This window comes from Rhinatrema bivittatum, chromosome 13 (assembly GCF_901001135.1).
Source record: "Rhinatrema bivittatum chromosome 13, aRhiBiv1.1, whole genome shotgun sequence".
NCBI classification, from domain to species: Eukaryota; Metazoa; Chordata; class Amphibia; order Gymnophiona; family Rhinatrematidae; genus Rhinatrema; species Rhinatrema bivittatum.
In genome coordinates this window covers 37,440,772-37,464,344 of record NC_042627.1, presented here as the reverse complement: position 1 = coordinate 37,464,344, position 23,573 = coordinate 37,440,772, and the positions used below count along the sequence as shown (strand labels likewise).

The 23,573-nt window shown below is 43.5% G+C and overlaps 1 protein-coding gene across 3 annotated transcripts in view; it reads left to right on the top strand.

Annotated features, from left to right (window-relative positions):
• Positions 1–23,573, top strand: part of TJP1 (tight junction protein 1) — a 486,574-nt gene that overhangs the window by 319,788 nt on the left and 143,213 nt on the right. For all 3 annotated transcript variants that reach the window (XM_029575150.1, XM_029575149.1, XM_029575148.1), the window contains exons 19-20: positions 11,319–11,672; positions 12,324–12,569. In XM_029575150.1, the coding sequence (XP_029431010.1) occupies positions 11,319–11,672; positions 12,324–12,569 (600 nt within the window). The remainder of the gene's footprint in view (positions 1–11,318; positions 11,673–12,323; positions 12,570–23,573) is intronic.

Sequence of the window (23,573 nt, the reverse complement as noted above, 5' to 3'; positions counted from 1 at the left end):
TGCAAGTAAGTTGCACTGTGAGCAGGTTTCAAAAAGCATGACGCCCGAGACATCCCTTAAGGTCGGACGCACCATGGAAAAACTTTATCCTCTTCCGGAAGACTTCTTGGACTTGATCGAGGTCCCGAAGGTAGATTCGGCGGTGTCGGCGGTGACCAAGAGGACGACCATTCCAGTGACAGGTGGCACAGCACTGCGGGACACTCAGGATAGGAAGCTGGAAGTCTACCTCAAGCGGGTATTTGAGGTCTTGGCTTTGGGGATGTGCACCGCCATCTGCAGTTCCCTGGCGCAGAGAGCTAGCCTCCGCTGGGTTCAACAGCTGCTGACCTCCCAGGAATTTACCATCCGAGGAAGTGCGGCAGGCAGACCGTCTAGAGTCTGCCATTGCCTATGGGGCGGACGCCGTGTATGATCTGTTCAGTGTTCTGGCGAGATCCATGGTCTCCGTGGTTTCCGCATGCCGTCTTCTATGGCTTCGCAACTGGTCAGCGGATACCTCCTCCAAGTCCAGCCTTGGGTCTCTTCCTTTTAAGGGCAAGTTCCTCTTCGGCAAGGATCTCGACCAGATCATCAAGTCCCTGGGAGAGAATTCGGTTCACAAGCTCCCAGAGGACTGACAGCGGAGCTACAGGTCCTTTACTCCCTCCAGATCCCGCGCGCAGCATCGCTACAGCGGCTACAAACAGCAGGGGCCCTGGACTCAGTCGTCTAGATCACAGTCCTGGCCCCGTTCCTTTCGCGGTCGCAGGCCCGCTCGGGAGGGGACGAGTCAGGGAACCTCGTCTAAGCCCGCTCAATGATGCCAAGCCCACCCACTCCCCGACCCCGCAGATCGGGGGAAGACTCTCTCACTTCTACGAGGAGTGGGCTCTCATCACTTCGGACCAGTGGGTACGGGACATCCTAAAGAACGGCTATGCTTTGGAGTTTGCCTGCCGCCCAAGGGACAGGTTTCTCTTCTCGCCTTGCGGATCGAGCCTCAAGAGACTGGCGGTGCAACAGACCTTGGACAGACTCTTGAGCCTCGGGGCCATTGCTCCCATCCCCTTCGGAGAGGTGGGCTCGGGCCATTATTCCATCTACTTCGTCGTGCCCAAGAAGGACGGGTTCTTCCGCCCAATTCTTGATATCAAGGAAGTCAACAAGTCCCTAAGGGTCCTCCGCTTCTGCATGGAGACCCTGCGCTCCGTGATTGCGGCGGTACATCAAGGGGAATTCCTTGCCTCCCTCGACCTGACAGAGGCATATCTTCACATCCCCATTCTGAAGGCACACCACAGGTTCCTTCGCTTCAAGATCCTGAACCATCACTATCAGTTTCAAGCTCTCCCCTTTGGACTGGCGACAGCCCCCGGACATTCACAAAAATCATGGTGGTGGTTGCTGCCGCTCTGAGACGGGAGGGGATCCTAGTCCACCTCTACCTGGACGACTGGCGGCGGTTTCCAGGGTAGTTCATCTCCTGCAGTCCCTGGGTTGGGTGGTGAATTTGGCCAAGAGCTCCCTCGCAACACTTGGATTTTTTGGGAGCGCACTTCGATACGCTTCAGGGCAAGTTCTTCCTACGCCAGGACAAGGCCCAGTCACTCCGGGAGCAAGTACAGCGTTTTTCTGCGTTGCCAGATCCCACGTCCTGGGACTATCTGCAGCTCTTGGGTTCCATGGTCTCCACGATCGATCTCGCCCATGGGCCTTTGCACATCTCCGTCCCCCGCAAGCGGCTCTTCTTTCTCGCTGGAAACCAGTCTCTCAGGATTACCAGGTGGTGCTCCCTCTTCCTCAGTCTGCCAAGGACAGCCTGGACTGGTGGTTGGAGCCGCGTCATCTGGCCCGCGGCGTTTCTCTGGAGACCCCTGAGTGAGTGGTGGTCACTACCGATGCCAGCCTTTCCGGCTGGGGAGCAGTCTGCCACCGGAGTTCAGCACAGGGGCTGTGGACGAGGGAGCAAGTGACCTGGCCGATAAATCGCCTGGAGACAAGGGCGGTGCGTCTGGCTCTCATCCATTTCCTGCCTTTGGTGCGGAATCGAACTGTGCGCATCCTATCGGACAATGTGACGACTGTAGGATACATCAATCGCCAGGGGGCACAATGAGCCGGCACGTGTTGCTCGAATCGGCCACACTAATGGCGTGGGCGGAAAAGCACATAGCGTGCCTGGCAGCATCGCACATTGCGGGCGTAGACAACATACAGGCCGACTACCTGAGTCGCCAGCAACTGGACCCCGGAGAGTGGTCCCTCTCCGATGAAGCCATGCATCTCCTTCGACATCGCTGGGGGACGCCATGACTGGACCTCATGGCGACGTCCCTCAACACCAAAGCGACTCGGTTCTTCAGTCGCCGACGAGAGCACGGGGCGGAAGGAGTAGATGCCCTAGTGCTGCCCTGGCCGGACCATGTCCTACTCTACATCTTCCCCCCCCCCCCCCCCCGGCCTCTAGTGGGCAAAGTTCTTCGGGGAATAGAGCTTCATCGGGGGCCCGTCATTCTGGTGGCTCCCGAATGGCCACAGCGCCCCTGGTTTGCAGACCTTCTCAATCTGGCAGTAGACGGCCCGATCCGGTTGGGCCATCTTCCTCGATTGCTTCATCAGGGACCAGTATTTTTCGACCAGGCAGAACACTTCTGTCTTGCGGCCTGGCTTTTGAACGGCGCCGGCTTCGACGCAAGGGATACCCTGACGCTGTAGTCTCAACTCTACTCAAGGCCCGAAAAACCTCGACATCAGCTACGTATGTGAGAGTCTGGAAGGTCTTTGAGGCTTGGTGCACAGCGCACAACATTCTTACCTCGAGGGCCTCCGTCCCCCAGATTCTGGCTTTCCTTCAAGATGGTTTGGATAAAGGACTAGCCTACAATTCATTGAGAGTTCAGGTCACTGCCCTGAGCTCGCTTCTCCAGTACGCAGACCATTCCTCTCTCTTGAGACAGCCGGATATTGCCCGCTTCCTCAAAGGTGCAAAACATTTACGGCCCCCGGTCAGGGATCCGTTCCCTTCTTGGAGTCTTAACCTGGTACTCCGGACTCTGGTGGGACCGACCTTCGAACCACAGCGTAATGCGACCGTTAAGGATATCACGCTCAAAGCTGTCTTCCTGGTGGCCATAAGTTCTGCACGCCGCATCTCGGAACTCCAAGCGCTCTCCTGCAGAGAACCCTATCTCCGGTTCACGGACTTGGGGGTTTCCCTATGTACAGTGCCCTCCTTCTTACCCAAGGTCGTCTCGTCTTTCCATCTGAATCAGACGGTAGAGCTTCCTTCCTTCCCAGCGGGAGAATCGGGTCACCTTCGTGCCCTGGATGTCAAGCGGGTTCTCATTCGCTACCTGGAGGTCACCAATGACTTTCGAGTCTCAGACCACTTGTTTGTGTTGTGGTCGGGACTGAGTAGGGGTTCCCAGGCCTCCAAGATGACGATCGCAAGATGGCTCAAGGAAGCCATAGTCACAGCGTACATAGGATCAGGTCGGGATCCCCCGCGGGGGATCAAGGCACACTCCCTCTGTTCTCAGGCTGCATCCTGGGCTGAAGTACAGTCCGTTTCCTCCCAGGAGATCTGTCGAGCGGCGACTTGGAAGTCCCTTCCTACCTTTGCACGCCGTTACCGCTTGCATCTTCCGTCGTCCTCGTCCTCTGGATGCTTTGGCGACCAGGTCATTCGAGCAGGGCTTTCAAGGGCCCACCCGGTGTAGGGAAGCTTTGGTACATCCCACCGTCTGGACTGATCCTGGTACGTACAGGAAAAGGAAAATTACTTCTTACCTGCTAATTTTCGTTCCTGTAGTACCAAGCATCAGTCCAGACGCCCGCCTCTCGATTATGGGGTTCTTCTGGGGTACTTTCTTCCCTGCTCGATCTCTTCACCGCACTCTGTTTTTTCATCTTGGACTACACTCTATTTCTAGAGCCTGGTCCACCTCACGAGTCTGTTAGTTAGTTCTTGTTCTTCAAGTTTTCAGTTCCAGGGCTCTTTGCCTCAGTTGCAATTTGTTTTCATGATTGTTGCGCTGATCCAGCCTTGGTAAGTGGTTGTTTTTCTTGGCTTTGATATTCTCTATACTGAGCTCCTGCAGAGGGTGCACATGTTCTTATAGCAGCACCCTCCGAAGCCTTGTCTGACTCCATCTGCTGGACGGGGGACACAACCCACCGTCTGGACTGAGCCTTGGTACTACAGGAATGAAAATTAGCAGGTAAGTAATTTTCCTTTTCCAACAGTGGCCAATCCAAGTCACAAGTACCTGGCAAGTACCCAAACCTTAAATAGATCCCATGTTACTAATGCTGGCAATAAGCAGTGTTCTCTGAGGATAGCAGGATGTTAACCCTCACAAAACCTACCTGCCTCCCCTGGGAGTTGGTTTCTCCATATATTGGCTATATCATGGATTGAGGGACTCTGCTTGAGGGCAGGGTGATGACTACAGCTGCACATGCTCAGTAGGGCATGTTTGAAAGTTCTAGATTCTTTGAGATCAAAGTTCCATGCTGGGCTCCATCCGATGTTGCCCATGTGAGGACTAACATCCTGTTGTCCTTGGAGAATATCTGTTACAGCCAAACAACTCTGCTTTTATATTTTCTGTCTACTCAGTGTATGTACCAAAGTGGTGTAATTGTATAGATATAGATATGTGTGTATATTTTATTTATTTTTATTTAGAGTTTTTCTATACCGGCATTCGTGATTAAAAATCACATCATGCTGGTTTACAGATAACAGGGGGAGTGAGTCAAATAACAGAACATTAACAAGTGCGAAGGTCGTAAAGTTACATTAAAACAGGGTAAAGTCTAACTGTGGGAAAGAATTAGAGCAGGAAAACTGATCAGTTAAGGAATAAATATTTACAATATATTGTGAAGTCTCTTACAGGATGTTGTTGTTATTCAAACGGAATCTGGGAAGGCTTGCTTTAAACAGCCAAGTCTTGAGCCTTTTTCTGAATGTGGGTAGGCATGGTTCTTGTCTCAGATCCGGGGGAATAGAATTCCATATTGATGGTCCAGCTGTGGAGAAGGCTCGGTCTCTAAAAGTTAAATGGTGAGTAGCTTTGGTTTGAGGGACGAGAAGTGATCCTTTATAAGCTTCTCTGATGGGTCTAGTGGAGGTGTGTCGTCTGAGTGGGATTTGTAGATCAAGCATAGCATGGTGTTGGATGGCTTTGTAGATGATGGTGATGGATTTGTGTATAATTCTAAAGTGTATTGGCAGCCAGTGTAAATTCTTCAGAATGGGAGAAATGTGATCTCTTCTCCTCGTGTTAGTCAGAATTCTCGCAGCCGAGTTATGTAGCATCTGAAGGGGTTTGATGGATGCGGAAGGGAGTCCAAGTAAGATAGAATTACAATAGTCTATCTTAGAAAAAAGTACTGCTTGAAGTACCGTTCTGAAGTCTCGCAGGTGAAAGAGAGGTTTGATTCTCTTCAGAACCTGTAATTTATAGAAGCTGTCTTTTGTTGTTTGTTTGAAGGATTTTAAGTTGAGATGGTTGTCAATAATTACTCCTAAGTCCCTTGTATGGGTGGTAAGAAGGTTGGTTGGAAGACACAGAGAGAGGTTACTATTTTCTGGGGAGATGAAAAGAAGTCCCGTCTTCTTTTCATCTCATTTCTTTTCATATATATATATATATATATATATATATATATATATATTTATTTATTTATTTATTTTGTTATACCGAGTTTCATGACATGCATCACATCAACCCGGTTTACAATTAACAGAGTGTGGAAAGCATAACGTAACGTAAACAATGTTCTCAATAAACGTAAACAATGTTCTCAATAAGAACCTTGAACTTTAGATATAGTGGATCAGATAGAGGATGTGAGAAAGTTACAATAAAACAGGGAAATTAACTTGGAGCTGGAAGATGGGAGAGATAGAACAGAGCAATATTTACATTTCAGTCTATTAATGTAATAGAGTAGCAGAGTGAGTAAATAAAATATGTGAGTAACTGAGGTAGTACATCACTATGAAACGGTACATAAATAATCAAATGTATAAATACATTTCAGCCTATTAATGTAATAGAGTAGCAGAGTGAGTAAATAAAATATGTGAGTATATATATATATATATATATATATATATATAGTGATGTAAATATATATATATATATATATATATATATATATATATATATATATTTATATTTACATCACTATATATATATATATATATATATATATATATATATATATATATATATATAGAGGTTGGCCCCTTGCCCCCTCTTCTGTATATAGTATTTATTCTATTTTATTTCATTTTATTTATATATTTATTGCTCCGTTCACCCCTTCTTTATTTTCCTACTCCAAGTTAAGGCTTCCTTGTTATAATGTAACTGTATGCTCCGTATCTCTTGTTGATTGGTTAATTGTATATTCTGCTTAGTTCATTGTAAACCGAATTGATTTGATTTGTATCAAGAAAGTCGGTATATAAAAGCCTTAATAAATAAAATAAAAATAAATAAATATGTGTGTATGTGTATGTATATGTATGTGTCTGTGTCCATCTAAATGGCAAAAACAGCATTTTCAGCTGCTTATCTGGTAAATTTTAGCTAGATAACTAGTTATCTGGATATAATTTAGCCAGATAAATTGAGAGTGATGAGGAGCAGAGTTAGCCAGTTAAGTTATTTCTTAGCATACAGACAGGTGGATCCAAAACCAGTATATTATGCACCTCTATCAGCAGTTGGAGACTGAGCAAAGCTAACATCACTGTGTGTGTGTGTGTGTATATATATATATATATATATATATATATATATATATACACACACACACACAGTGAGCCTGCCAGTATTCTCCATCTCCAGTACATGATGAACATGCATCTCCCTACTGGTGATTCCTTAATTTTCTCTGCTCTCTTGTGGTGATGCCTTATGGCCCCTCCCTCAGTTGAGAATTCCTGAGAGTGATATCTTTGGATCCCTCCCTCAGATGAGTGCCTTGGGCCGTTTTTTTCAGCCAGTGTGGACTTGGCTGTTTAAAAAAAAAACCGCTGAAAGACAAGCAAGTGCAGGAAGCCCAGTGCAGTAGTGAAGTGTAAAAAAAAAAAAAAGTTTTGTGAGGATTCCTCTCCCCCCTCCAGTCTCCATGCTTGGTGCGCCGAACTGATGTTTGTTCCTGCCTTTGGGGGAGCTTAGGAGATGTGGGCAGTCTGGGTTGAGCAGCCTTTTGGCTAGGCCCTGCTCTCAGGCTTTTCCTGTTTGCCACATGGCAGGCCACGGTGGTGTTTTGCATATTTTTCTTGTGCATAAGGCTGACCTCTTCAGTTCAGTCGGTTCATGCTTGTGCACCTAGTTGGATGCCTAGGGACGTGTACCTTGGCAATCATATGCACGTGCTTATTTATGTGCGCTATCTGAGCATCCTTGTGGGAGCTCAGTTTTTGGGCGCTCTTCGAGGCACAGTGTTGAGCACCTAATTTCTGGATAGCTAAATTTTGGGCTCCTAGATTTTTGCAGTGTGAATACAGCTGGACGCACTCCTTCTCATATGCTTGTTAAAGTGTACTTACAGACTGATGGCACCTATAGCAAAGAAACCTATATGCCTTACCCTCTGGCTGCTTGTCATATTTGGGCATCCCAGCCTGGAGTTCTCTGACTTGTATCAGCACTGTTTGGACGCTCAGGCGGAATTGACTTAGTCTGATTCTACTAAGCCCAGTTCTTCCCAGCCTGATGCAGGAATGGGAAAAGAGCTGCCAGAGGGGGTCACCTGATTTTGGAGCTCCCCTAACTGGTTTGTCAGTGGGAGAAGGTAGTTCAGTGAGCACAGGATAGATGCCCCCCTGGTATTGGCATAGATCCCTCTGCCTTTATTAGAATTTTATCAAGGACTGCAGTCTCTTCTTCAGGTGCTGTCCTCAGCCCAGCCAATCTTAACAGGTCAGGATCGCAGGCGGCAAAATCCCTCATGCCTGGTGCAGTGGGTAAGCATCTGAGTGCGCCTAGATCTGCTGCGGGCCTCCCGCTAGGAACCCAGATAGCACGCAGAATGAAGCCGATCCTTACTTCCTGGAGGATGGGGTAATTCCTGGGATTGGAGCCGTATAGAACTATGTTGTGGTTCTTTCATAGAGATGTTACCAGCTCTAATTTCCCAGACATGGAATATGTTGGGAGTACCAGGGGCTGAATCCATGTCTGAGCCAGAGAAAGATTCTATTTTGATTTCTTTGTGTAAAGCCTCCTGTTTCTTCCCTATTATGGAGGCCATTCAAGAATTGATTGATCTTGAATGGGGCACCCTGGAAGCTATTTTTAAAGGGGGATGAGCCTTGGAAGGACTGTAGCCCCTGGATCCAGCTGCGAGTGAGCAATTGCGCTTTCTGAAAGTGGATGCACTTGTGAGTGCTGTTACCGAGCCTCCTAATGAAGGTTGCCGGGAACAGGATGGGGGGGGTCGGGTTTTTTTTTTGTTTTTTTTTTAAATCAGAGGTGGGTTGAAATCACATCAGACCAGTGGGTTCTGGAGGTGAAACAGTTTCTCCTACAAGTTTGGAACACATCCCTGCACCCACATGATTTATATATGGTTTAAGTCGTTCCTTGAGAATAGATTCTACAAAGTCAAAATTAATAATAAAGAATCAATCCCAATCAAATCAAACCTAGGAGTCCCGCAAGGATCATCCCTCTCCCCCACGCTCTTTAACATTTATCTGCTGCCTCTTTGCCACCTACTCTTACATATTCGCTGATGACATTCAAATTCTCCTTCCTATCACCGAATCCCTGCAAAAAACCTGGACACACTGGAACTCCTGTCTACAATCCATCAATAGCCTGCTCACCAGCCTGAACCTTATCCTTAACTCAAATAAGACTGAAATCCTCATCATCTCCCCAGATGAAAACCACAATCCCCTAAATTCACAAAGCGCATCCCAGTTTGCAAAAACATTCATCAACCACTCCTCCTCTGTCAGAGACCTAGGGGTTCGGCTTGACAACCTATTCAACTTAAAATCGTTCGTCCTCAACACAACGAAAGAATGTTTCTTTAAACTTCAAGTTCTCAAAAATCTGAAACCTCTCCTGCATTTCAGCGACTTCCGATTAGTAGTTCAGTCTATCATCCTTACAAAGTTAGACTACTGCAATTCTCTTCTCCTAGGCCTCCCTGCGATAACTACCAAACCTCTATAGATGGTCCAAAATGCTGCGGCTAGGATACTCACCAACTCAAAGAGCTCACATCACACCCATCCTACACGGCCTTCATTGGCTTCCCATAAAATCCAGGATCACCTTCAAAGTCATGACTATGATTCACAAGGACATTCACAGCATCGCACAGCTCAAACTAAGCTCTCCACTCCACCCACACATATCAGACAGACCAATCAGAAACGCCTATAAAGGATTACTATACGCACCACCGTTCAAAACCACTTTAAGAAAACGCGCAATTTCAACAGCAGGGCCCACCATTTGGAATTCGCTGCCTCCGAAGCTTCGACAAGAACCATGTCACCAAACATTCAAGAAACATCTTAAAACATGGCTCTTCAGACAAGCTTTTCCGGAGTCTCAAGAACATTCAGACACTGGTCAAAGGTCATAACAGAACATTAGGGAGACCCATGATTGTCCCCTACCTTCTTCAGCATGTTCCCCTTAGCTTGACTTAATGCCACCCGCTCCTTCCCTCTTCCTCCTCTTCCCTCCCTTGTTCTACTGCCTGCTCCTACTTTCCCTCTCTCCTCACCGCCACCCTTTAGGGCCCCCGCTCACGCCCTTTCTAATTCTCAGGTTCATAGTGATACCCTCTTGACGCCCTATATCATACAACGCCCATCAACGCCTATCACCACTATTTTGCGATTCTATTTATCTTCGTTATTTGTCGACTTGCGACCTATTAGCTCCGTTTGCTGTTCTATTATACTTGTTACTTATATTTGTTTTATATTGTCATTTATATTTGTTATTTATATTTGCCGTTCTATTTATACCTGTTATCTATACTGGTTATTCGACGATTTGTTTTAATGTAACGCCATAACCGCGATTGTTCTGTTTCAATGGAAACGATATGATTTGATATTTTTTTTTCAAGAATGTCTGTATATAAAAACTCTAAATAAATATAGACTTTGTGTACTTTGTATCACCAATATCTCTGCATTAAGACATTTTTGGACTTTTACCCCTTTCAATATCTGGTGCTAGCCAATCCTTTTCTATATTGTATTATTTTATATAATTGTGAAAAATTAATAAATAGGTTTTATTTTTGTGCCAATCCCTAAGGTGATCCTATTCTTCTATATTTATTTAACGGCTTTTTTATACCGACATTAAAATACACATCATATCGGTTTACATAATAACAAAAAGGTGGAAAATACAAATAACAGGGGGAGGGGAGAACTGGGAGCAGGGGGTCGAAGAGGAGGACCCCAAAACTAAAGAGGAGAGAGGCGAAAGGAGCGGTAACAAAAGTTAACTAAAATGCAAATATACAAAATATACAAGAGTTACGGGATAGCAGGGGGTCATGGGTGAAAGTTGTAAGTGTACAAGATATTCAAGGGTTACAGAATACAGGGGTATATTTACTATATCTCGTCACCTCAGGCTGAAGCACTGACCAGAAACAGTAAAATGTTATATAGTTCATGAAAAATCAAAATAAATGTTTAATATTTTTGGGGAGGTAAAACAAAGTATTTTTTAATTTAGCATCTTATTAAAATTATTTCATGTTATATAGAGATACTATGCGATTACTTTTTTTTTTTTTTTACTCAATGGTAGAAGAATTTTCTATAACTTATAACTTTGCCACTTATGCTTTAGACGCATATTTTCTCACTTTATGATCAGACTGTATGGTTAGTGTTTTTGGAATAGATTGTTCATGACCTATGCGGCATGCAAAATGGGTGAAATATACATTTTATGGCTTGCTAGTCGTTTTCAGTCGTGATTACCAGTGAGAACAAGTGATCATAATATAGTTCTTGAAAAGAGACTAAAGAATTTCAAATAGGTTCCTATATAAAACAGAAGAATATATGAACTTCTAAGGTAAAGCCAGTGGATCATTAAAATGTGTGCATTGTGTTCATATTTGGATAAAATTCTACTGTGTAGCGATAATCAGGTCACATATTCTCTGGTGGTGAAACACTTGTTCGCTTAGACAAAAGCATTATTAACAACTATTAGATTATAGTACTCTATCCAAGGTAAAGCCTAGAAATGTATGCTTTTTTTGGAAGAAAATAAATTACAATAGTTTAATTTTAAGATTTGGTTTTGCAGGCAGAAGGTGCTACAGAGGATGACATAGATTTGCATGATGATCGTCTGTCCTACTTGTCAGCACCTGGTAGTGAGTACTCCATGTATAGCACGGACAGTCGACACACATCTGACTATGAGGACACAGATACAGAAGGAGGTGCCTACACTGATCAGGAATTGGATGAAACCCTTAATGATGAGGCTGGGACTCCACCAGAATCTGCTATTACAAGGTCATCAGAACCTGTAAGAGAAGATGCTTCAGGAGTGCATCATGAAAGTCAAGTATATCCTCCTTATCCACCTCATGCCCAACCACAACCAATTCTTAGGACCAATTCTCCAGGATTTAGAACTGTCCCATCTCAGCAGGTAAATACCAATCATTAAAGAAGCAGTTCTATTGCAAAAGTGTTGTGTGTATACATGGTTTTCATTCTACTAATTTAAGCGACAAAACTCTTATTGGTCCCTTTTTATTTTTTATTAAATTTTCAAGGACATACTAGTATTTAAAACATTTGAAAACATCTCCATCTTGGCCAAACCCCATATTATAAATATAAGAAATTGAGGTATTGTTCTATAGACATCAGAATCTAACACAAATGCTAATGCAGTTTATGGTATCTTATGGATTGCAAGATCTGAGGCAGCCTGGTTTTACCAGAGGTATATCTTGTCAGATAAATCTGATCAATTTCTTTGGAAATTGGATCAAGGGAGAGCGCTAGATGTAGTGTACTTGGATTTCACTAAGGCCTTTGATACTGTTCCACATAAGTGATATGTAAATTGAATGCCATTTGTATGAGAAACTGGTTGAGTAGGAGGCAACAAAGGGTAGTGGTAAATTGTAGTTCAATCCAAGGAGGAAGAAAATCTATGTATTTTGTAGTGTTAGTTTGACACTGTTTAATGAATAAATTAGCTACTGAAGGATGAAATATCAGTAATATGTATGTTTTGATGGCTCTCTTTGAAAAAGCTTTAAATGAATCAGATATTTTACATACTTTGCAGAAAGCAGAAGCTTTACCTGCAGTCCCTTACATGTCCCCATCACCTGAAACAAATCCTGCAACCACATCGACTGCTGTTATTCCTAATGTAAATCTAAGTGTCAGAATGGAGGAAACCACCCCAGTTCCTTACAACTCCTTTCCACCACAGGCTGGCCCTGTAAGACCACCAAGCACTGAGGAAACTCATATAATGCTAAGAGATCAGGATCCAACTTCTCTTTCGCTGCATATAGATCCAACAAAGGTACATGTGCTATATTGTTGCCTTAAGTTACTATTCTCATTCATGCTCTCATGTTTTGTTTTGCCATTTTTTTAATAACAAATTCTTATTTTTCTTAAGAAATCATGCAGTATTCAATGATACATCTAAATCACTGAGATTGCCCCCACTTTTTCTTTGCATGACTTAGACTTTTCACTTCTTATAGAAAATTTGAAATTGAGTGGGCTATACTATTTAACAGATTTTTAATGTTAGTTTTAGTCACCAGCTTTGTTAGGTATTGCTATGGAAAAACATCTTTAAAGAAACGTATATGCCAGATTCTAGACATGGTCTTCAGCTTGATTAAAAGCGCAGAAGGTTGTAGCTAAGGTGCAAAACTGTCATGGGCAATTGGCCACTATGTCTGAGGATATATGCCAGTCCTTTACTGATTTCTATTCCCAATTATATGCTCAGGATGCCTCAATATCACAGGGGGAAATTCAGACATATCTGCAGGGGATCTCACTACCTCAGCTCATGCCAGCGCAGACAGAGTTTCTGGATAAGCCTATTAACTCGCAAGAAGTGATAGCGACTATCAAGAAACTAAAACCTGGAAAGGTGCCAGGAATGGATGGCTTTACGGGTACTTACTACCGAAAATTTGCCACGCTTCTTGCAGACCCCCTAACTAGAGCCTTTAACTCCCTATTGGAGGATGCCTCCTTTACCAATGACGCTAACACAGCGGGAATAACAGTACTAGCCAAGCCAGGACGGGATCCTACTAACTGCAGCTCTTACAGGCCTATCTCCTTGATCAATATCAACTTAAAAATTTTAGCTAGGGTACTGGCTGCTAGGCTAAATGGGGTCTTGCCTGGCCTGATCCATAATGACCAGGTGGGGTATGTGCCGGGCCGATTGGCGGCTGACAATGTCCGCCGTATAGTGGATGTGTTAGACCTTGTGCACCAAGATAAAATCCCTGCAGTTCTTCTTGCCTTAGACGCCGAAAAGGCGTTAGATTTAGTCCATTGGGAATTTTTATTCCAAACGATACAGCTCATGGGTTTTGGGGCAGCCTTCATCTCCAGACTAAAGAAGTTGTATGAACATCCGTTAGCCAGGGTTAAAGTGAATGGTAGTTATGGTCTACCCTTTGCAATTCAGAGGGGGACTAGACAAGGTTGCCCTCTGTCTCCCCTGTTGTTTGCTCTCTTTTTGGAGCCTTTTGCAATTAGAATTCGGGGGGTGGAGGGTATCCAAGGAGTAGTACGAGGAGATGCTCATTTCAAAAGTTCATTATTTGCTGCCGTTTTGCTTACTCTAACTGAACCTGATCAATCCCTTCAAGGTGTTGTGGATGAACTGGGGAGGTTTATGGCAGTGTCAGGCATGAAAGTTAACTATGATAATTCCGAAATTCTTAATTTGAACTTGTCTCCCACAGCAATGTCTGCTCTAAGACATAGATTTCCTTTTAAATGGGCTAAAACCTCACTTAAATATCTAGGGGTACATTTGGGCTCACACACCAATCAACTATTTGATCTAAATTATCGCCCCCTGCTTACCTCCATCACAACTAATCTGGACACGTGGCTGGGTTATACCCACTCTTGGTTGGGGAGATTAGCCTTTGTTAAGATGAATGTGCTGCCCTGTTTTCTATATTTGTTTACCACCATATCTGTTTACATCCCATCCCTCTTGTTTAAACAGTGGCAACAGCTTCTATGCAGCTATATTTGGCATCGAAGACCACCTAGGATTGCAAGGGCTACCCTTTATCAACCTAAAATTCGAGGTGGTCTGCAATTACCCAACTTGGCGTGGTACTACTGTGCGGCGCGACTGCGAGCCTTGGTCACCCTTCATGATACGCACCATGTCCCGCAATGGGTGCAATTAGAACAAGCGCAGTTAGGACGCTTTCCAATTGCAGCACTTCCTTGGCAACCCGCGACCTCTTGGGGTGAGGTTCAGTACCTCCCTTTTGCATTGCTGACTACTTTAAGGGTCTGGTGTCAATGGCAGGCTACCTTGGTGGGGCCGGAGTCCGTCTCCTCAATGACCCATATATTCACTAATTCCATATTACCACTAACTGACGGCTCTAAAGCTAAACGCCAATGGTTGGAGGCTGGAATACAGAGGTTGGGGCATGTTTTCTCTCAAAATAACATGTTAACTGTGGACCAGCTGCGAGCTCAATATTCTCTTGATAATGTTGATTTCCTTCTGTATGCCAAGGTACCCAGGGTACTCTATTTGACACTCTCTGCAGGAATGCTCTCTCAATTAGGGGTGTTATTTCCAAAATTTATGCTCTAATTAAGGGCAGGGGCCTTGGCCCTCAAAGGCACCGTCTGCTATGGGAAGTGGATTTCCCTGGTACCTTGGAGGATCAGGACTGGGAAACAATATATACAGGGTCCCGTAAATGTTCTATATCTGTTGGGCTTCAAGAAAATTGCTATAAAATGATATATCGTTGGCATTATACACCTGTTGCTTCCTACTGTGCCAGAGACGTGTTGGAGGAGCTGTGGGAACCTGGGTACATACTATCACATTTGGGAATGCTCTCATCACAATATGCTGGCAAGGGGTATTTCAATGGCTGGCCCATGTACTTCAGGTCTCTGTAGATGCAAAACCATGGCACGCATTCCTTGGTCTCCTGCTTCAGGAACATACAAAGGACACACAGAAACTGATCTTGCAAGTTTTTATTGCAATAAGAGTGGAGATTGCACTACATTAGAAACAAATTACCACCCCCCCCCCCCCCTTTAGCCAACATTCAACCATGTCTGCATTCCTACTACCAACTGGGTAAACTCACTGCCTTACACCAGGACCGGCTGGCGGCATTCCAGAGAATCTGGGAACCATATAGTCTCTGGGTAGCAGGGCAAGACCTGTAGTAATAACAGATACTTATACCAGTCGGAACAGAGCAGAGTAACTCTAGTCGCTATCACCTCTTACTCTTTCACTGGGTTACCTTCCTACCTGACTTCTCATGCTGCCACCGTTTAGGTAGTCTGGATTGCTAATACGTTATAACTAATCACTTGCTCTGCATGAGAGCATTTTCTCTCTATTATATCTCATCTCTTATAATAACATAAGCAATATAATGTATTTTTTACGCATTTATCCTCTGTAATTCCGAATACACGAGGGGGGGGGGGGAGATGTCGCTAATAGGATGCAAAACTGGTGAATATAGTGATTGTCATTTGTCTGTTATTAATCTGACACGATCCAACATGCGAGGTTCGTACTCAGAATTGTGTAATAGTCTTCTTGATTCACCAATAAAAGTTGTTTACATACAAAAAAAAAAATAGTTGAACAGTGAAATTGTGGGGGTACTCTGTCACAATTTACTTTAAAAAAAAAATTGGCAAATTTCAAAGGGATTTCAATGGATAAACTGGTATTTACCTGCAGAAAACCCGCTTTCAAAATTGCCCTGCCCCCTTCTTTCAGGAGAGAGGGCATGGCCAGGGCAGGCCAAATGAACTACATGCCAGAATTTAATTTTGAAATCAAAGTATGTTGTTTACTCCTATGTTGCAGTAAAAATGTCCCCATAGCACTGGCAGATGCAAGATTTTCAAAGGTAAACACCAGGGAAGATTCTCTTTGAAAATCAGCTTACAGGTCTGCAGGTACAAAAATTGTACTCAGGATGTCAGGTAGTGGTTTAATATACCTGAAAGTTTTTGAATCTATGATACTGTGGGCTCTGTGTTCTAAGTTGTTCTCTGTGGGATAAGCAGGTCACAATCAACCACACAAGTGGATAATGTCATCAAATGATGCTGAGGCACTCCCAGAGCTTAAAAAAAAATCAAGAAGGTCTTTCTGAACATGGGCAGGGTGTTTTCGCACAGGGACTGTCACATGAGTTTCCTCAGTCTCTTTTCTTCCACCAAGCAGAAACACATGAAACTTTGTCTCTCTCATAAAGCAATTCCTCAGAACCTTTCCAGATCATAGTATCATTTGAATTTAATTTTCTTAATTCTAGTTCTTTGTTTCATTTCATTTTATTCTTGCAAATCAAAATAAAAAAATGTATCCTCAGTTGGAATTTTTTTCCCATTCCTCAAGACTGAGTTTGATTGGCTTCTGCCCTCTTTATGGAGGTGAATAGGAAATCGGGCTTTAATAGACACTCGCAACCATGCAGGTCTGGGATAGACGCATGATGTGCCAAATTGTGCTGCTTGTTGGCTGCATGTTTCCTGGGACCATAAAATACAAGAAATTTAAGCTTGAGTCAAGGGTCACCAAATTGTGGAACTTGGCTGAATTAATCCAGCTCTCAGCAACATCAGCAGAAGAGTTGGATCCAGTCCACAGCAGCAATAGCAGAAGAAGCTTGACCACTACTGCCAGCTCAGGTACTTGAAGTTAGAAGTGCAAGTAGCAGCATGTCAGATCAGTGTGGGCAAGGCATGCCGGTGCAAAATAGTTTCCGCTACATAAATAGACTCTTATTGTGTACGAAGAGTGACCATCATACAGCGCCCTTGCAACATATGGCTTATATGTGTAAGCCTTTACAAGCGCTGGGGCTTCATAATCATAGGTCACTTCTTTAGTTGATTAATGTATTCCCTGAAGGGCTATATGACATTGCACTTAGCGTGAAATATCCACGGGGCAGCTGTATGTAAGTCTTCCTCATTTGTCTTGAAAAGTTCAATAATGCAGCAATATGTGAGTCTTCCGACACTACAAGTATTTCAAAGCAATTAACTTCTTCTTCAGGGAACCCAAAGCTGCATGCTGCTAATAAATTTATCTGTGCAATGAAAAGTAAATGAAGAGTCCTTTAATAAACTGCTACGAGTTTATAAAACGCACTCGTCTGACAGAGCATCGGAGCCGTATTAACACTCAGGATAAAAAGTCTCCCACATTGTATAGAATATACCCATAAACTCGAGGATTTTAAATGGATCATACTTGACTATATTCCCCTGTTTAAACGTGGTGGTGATGGAACCGCAACCCTTAATCTAAAAGAGAATCAGTGGATTTTCTGATTAAACTCAGTAGAACCTCAATGATTGAATGAGAAAGTGGAATGGTATTCTGTGATTTAAAGATTAGGATACCTCTAGACATCGGAGATGACTACACGTCTTCAATAATAGCGCATACGTTTTTAATGGCAGCTGCAACGTCATTCACCATGTACAGAGTTTTGATATGGCCGTCTCCGAACTGTCAGGTTCTCAGAGAACTCCCCGATATTCAATACATTCATTTCTTCAATAAAAGCATTTTTCAAAATGGCCGCTGATGAAACGTCATTTCCCTTATTTGGAGAGTCCATCCCCATCACTTCCGGCTGTCATTCCACCTGATCGATGGGATTCCCTTTTTAAACGGCATCTCCTTCAAAGACCATTGTCAATTACCAGGAAGAAATGTCAACAGGTAGCTTGTGGCAGCTAAAAGTGAGTACCTCTTTTTCAGCGGACTAAATTTTATTTGAAAGCTTTTTGAATATGTGACTGTTTCCATTTATTTTCATGATTACAGCGCATTCATAAATTATTTCGGATGGCATATTGACCACATTCCACAAATAGTAAGTGTTCAAAGTCCCTTCACAGGGACCGGATTGATTTGTAGTCCCTACAAGAACTTCGGTATATAAAAATTAAAAATAAATAAATAAATAAATAAATGGTGTTTTATAAGCTCGTAGCAGTTTATTAAAGGACTCTTTTCATTTACTTTTCATTGGACAGATAAATTTATTAGCAGCATGCAGCTTTGTGTTCCTTGAAGTTAATTGCTTCGAAACACTTGCAGTGTCGGAAGACTCACATATTGCTGCATTATTGAACTTTTCAAGACAAATGAGGAAGACTTACACATAGCTGCACCGTGGATATTTCATGCTAAGCTATGATTATAAAGGCTTACACATATAAGCCATACGTTGCAAGGGCGCTGTATGATGGTCACTATTCATACACAATAAGTCTATTTATGTAGCGGAATATATTTTATATATTTTTTATTTTTTGTTTTCATACAAGTGTTTCCTGCTATTTTTGGGATATATATTTCTTTGGTGCAAAATAGTTGGCATTATTGCTACTTGTGCAGGTGGAGCCATTTGGAACAAAAACGGGGAAAGAGGCTGCAGCATAATAAGGAATTTTCAGCCACTGAACTCCTTAAGAATATAGTCATTTTTAAAGAGGGTAAATAGATGTAAGGCATGTTAACATTACTCTGCCTGGTAAAGTCTCCAAATTATTGGATAACACAACAAAAAAGATCTTTCAGTCAGCTGTGTTGACTTCAAGAATAGCCAGCCACGAGTTATGTATGGTCCAATATATATAGAATATCTTACAACACTACAGAACATCTCCCACCAACTTCCTACTGATTTTGTAGGCCTCTTTATACCAATTCTTAAAGCAGAAGAATGTAGAACTTAGGCCATAGCCATAGGTGCTAGTAGGATGGCATGACTTAGGGCATCAAGGTTTTGAAAAGATATACATGAGAAGTTAGGTTATCTCCTATACATGGAACATCTGCTATTTAGAAATAAAGCAAGGAAACATATCATAAAAGATTATTGCTCCACTCTTTAGATACTGTAAGCAGCTGCAACAGAACAGCAGTCTGCAAATAAGTCAACCTCAAATTTATATGAAACAATACTTCTCAGCGAAGGTATCAGACTTATCCTTATCAATGGTCTTATGTGCAGCAACAAAACAGGCAGGGTACTAGAGAGAGAACACAACCCAAGTCCACCCAACAAACAGGCCGATACAGTACAGTGTGCTCCGGTGGAGCGCACTGTTTACCCGCATTCGGACGCGAATTTGCGACGCGCTAACTTTACCCTTTATTCAGTAAGGGGTAATACATCGAAAACGCGGGTCCAAACCCCCCCCCCCCAAAACTAATAGCACCCGCAACAGCAAATGCATGTTGATGGCCCTATTAGTTATTCCCGCGCGATTCAGAAAGTAAAATGTGCAGCCAAGCCGCACATTTTACTTTCAGAAATTAGCGCCTACCCAAAGGTAGGCGTTAATTTCTGCCGGCACCGGGAAAGTGCACAGAAAAGCAGTAAAAACTGCTTTTCTGTACACCCTCCGACTTAATATCATGGCGATATTAAGTTGGAGGTCCCGAAAGTTAAAAAAAAAAAAAAAAAAAAAATTTAAAATGGCCCACGGCTCGCAGGTTGAAAACCAGACGCTCAATTTTGCCAGCGTCCAGTTTCCGAACCCGTGGCTGTCAGCGGGTTTGAGAACCGACACTGGCAAAATTGAGCATCGGCTGTCAAACTCGCTGACAGCCGCCACCGCTCCTGTCCATAAAGAGGCGCTAAGGTTGCGCTAGTGTCCCTAGCACCTCTTTTAACCGCGGGCCCTAATTTGCATAGGCCCCCCTCCTGAATCACGCGCCCAGGAGAGTCTAAAGAAAATTCCTCGATTAGACTTGCAAGCCCTTCCAGTGGAAAAAAGGCTTCAGTACTTCAATACCCATTGATCTCTAATAACATCAGATTGTTGGGTTCTGAAGATTATATCAGCGATGTTATCTAAAGTTATTTATTTATTTATTTTTAACTTTTATATACCGATCTTCTTGTAAAGAATACAAATCAAACCGTTTTACAGTGGAACAATAACTTCGCATGAGAGCGTTACATAGAACCTTAAACATATAATAACTTTGAATAAATAACATGAAATAGCTTTGAATAAATAACATTAAAATAGAAGAGGCATTGATTGCACCAAGGATGAACCAAATTGATACATGAAGTACAAAAGACTTAATAAATGAGATACAAAAGGCGTGGGGCTAGTCTGAGGAGGAAGTGACATAAATCAATAGGGATAAAAAGATACAGAATTAACTTAATACAATATACAGTGCTTGCTGGGTGCCATGAGGCAAGCTATGGTGAATTGGTATGGCTACCAGGGCGGTTCTGGGAACGCTGATTTAAATAGCCACGTTTTGAGGGTTTGTTTTTTTAAGGAAATTGGGCAGGGGTCTAGTCGAAGGTCTGGTGGGAGAACATTCCATTGCATGGGGCCTGCCGTGGATAGGGCTCTATTCCTTAGCGATGATTTTGCTTGGGGGGCGGGTAGAGTGCCTTGGTAGGCTCTTCTAATCGGTCTGACCGAGGTGTGAGGGCGCAGCTGAATGGTGAGATCAATAGGGGAGAGAGTGTGTGTGGTTTTGTGCAAAATGGTCAGAACTTTATAAAGTATTCTGAACTTTATAGGGGGCCAGTGGAGGTTGCAGAGGATGGACGTGATGTGGTCGCTTTTTTTTGAGTTTGTCAGGATCCTGGCAGCCGAGTTCTGTAACATCTGCAGGGGCTTGATGGTGTTGGCGGGAAGGCCAAGAAGCAGGGAGTTAAAGTAGTCTATTTTTGTGAGGATGATTGATTATAGTACCAATCGGAAATCTTGTGACTGCAGAAGGGGTTTCATCTTTTTTAGTACTTGAAGTTTGAAGAAGCATTCCTTAGTAGTGTTAACAAATCTTTTGAGGTTGAGCTGGTTGTCCAGGAGCACACCCAGATCTCTTACGTAAGACGTGGTTATGTTGTCCGGTGTAGCGGAAGGTGATTTAAGGAGAGTGGCTATCCACCTGAGAGATGAAGAGGATTTCCTTTTTGTCCTTGTTGATGACTAGATTGAGACTGGAGAGGAGCGTGATGATTTCATGGAAGCAGCTATTCCAAAAGCATAGGGTTTTATGTAGAGATTCCGTAATAGGGATGAGAATTTGCATATCATCCGCATAGAGATAATGTTTGATCTTTAACTTGGTAAGGAGGCAGAGAGGTAGAAGGTATATGTTGAAGAGTGTTGGTGAAAGCGAGGATCCTTGGGGGACTCCCAGATTGGAGCTGACTGGATGACATTCTTTGTTTATTTTTACCTTTAAGGCTCTGTTGCTGAGAGAGGATTTGAACCAGTTGAGTGCGATGCCTGTGATACCAATGTCTGCGAGCCGGTATAAGAGGATAGTATGGTTGACAGTGTCGAAGGCTGCAGAAAGATCTAGGAGAACAAGTAGGAGAGGTTGTTTTTTGTCCATGCTCAGGATAATTGAGTCAGTGAGGAAGATTAGAAGGGATTCCGTGTTTAGTGCTTTGCGAAAACCATATTGTGAAGGAGCTAGAATCTTGTGTTCCTCCAGATATTCTGTGAGTTACTTATTAACTATTTTCTCCATAAGCTTGGCAATGATGGGTAGATTGACAATGGGACGGAAGTTCGCTGGGTCCGCTGTAGATAGGTTGGGTTTTATAAGGAGAGGTTTCAGGTTGACCAGCTTTAATGAGTCTGGGACAAGACCTTGAGTTAGCGAGCAGTTAATGATTCCTGCGATGGGTTTCGCAATGGTGTTAGGGATTGAGATGAGGAGGTTTGAAGGAATGGTGTCTAATGGGTGGGAGGATGGTTTGAGTTTCTTGAGAATGTTTTCGATTTCGAGAGAAGAGGTGGTCTCGAAAGATTCTAACCTTGTGCCTAATTGAGTTGGAGTTGCGACAGAGGGAGGGGGCGGAGGGTTAGAGGAGAAGAGCGGTCTGGTGAGTTTGATAATTTTATTCTCAAAGTAGTTCGCCAGTTCTGTGGCTTTGAGTGCCTGGTCATCTGGGATAGTTGGAGGGGTGGGTTTGGTGAGAGCAGAGATGTAGGTGAAGAGGGCTTTAGAGTCAAAGATGAAATTGTGAATTTTCTTAGCGAAGAAGTCTTTCTTTGTTCTCAAAATGGTGTTCCTGTATTTGTTGAGGGTAGATTTGTAAGTTGCTTGATTTGATGGAGAGGGATTTTTGCGCCATTTATGTTCTTTGTTTCTGAGGTCGAGTTTGATAGCCTTCAGTTCCGGTGTGAACCACGGTTTTCTATTGTCCAGGGACTGGTGTGGAACTTTAGTGATTAGGGGGCAGGTTAGGTCTGCTACTACTTTGGTGATAGTGTACCAAGAGGTTATAGCCGTATTTGCGTCCGAGAGGTCGAGGTGAGACAATTCCTTGGCGAGTTGGCTACTTAATGCGTCAGAAGAACAGGGTTTCCTGTAATGGACAGTGGTTTTTGGGAAGGAAGGGGGGAGGGTGTCTGACGTTTTGAGGACTGTAGTGATGACCTGGTGATCCGACCAAGGTACAGGTGTACATGTAGGATTATCCGAAAGTGAGATGCCTTCATTCACGAAGATTAGGTCCAAGGTATGGCCCACTTTGTGAGTGGGGCTGTTGATGATCTGTTTGAAGCCTAGGTGTCGGAGCGTAGATAGGAGAGTATCGCAGTTGGTGGAGCGTGGGGCTGAATCGACGTGTAGGTTGAAGTCTCCCATTAATATTGCTGGGGAGTCATAGTTGATGTGTTTGGCGATGTATTCAATGAGGGAGGATGGGTCTGTTTCTAGATTTCCTGGAGGAGCGTAGATAAGGCAGATTTGGAGCTGCTTGGATTTGAAGTATGCACATTCTAGGTTGGAGATTGGGTTTGAATGTTGCAGGGTTATATTTAGGCCTTTCTTTGCTGCCAGGAGGAGTCCGCCTCCTCTTTTCCTGATATAGTTCAAGATATAGGCACCACAACATTTTCCATGTTCTTGCTCCATTGCTGCAGAACAGTTAAGTCTCCTCCCAAAAAGAGCCCTTAACTTTTCTTGCAACAAATGCTGTGAAACCAGTTCCAATATTGGAAAAGAACACTACTTATTTCTATAGCGTTAATTGATATAAACAGTGCTGTACAAAAACAAATGAGAGCTTACAATCTAATCAAGACAAACATACAGGGCAAAAGAAACTTTGGGAATTTCATTTATCTTAGGACAATCAGGATGGTAGTCCTCACAGGTGAATGACATCAGATGGAGCCCCACACGGAAAAAGTCTATCAAAGTTTCTAGAAACTTTGGCTGGCACACTGAGCATGCTCGTGCTTTTTGTTAAGAAAATTTCATAAGTGAGCTTTTTTTTTGGTT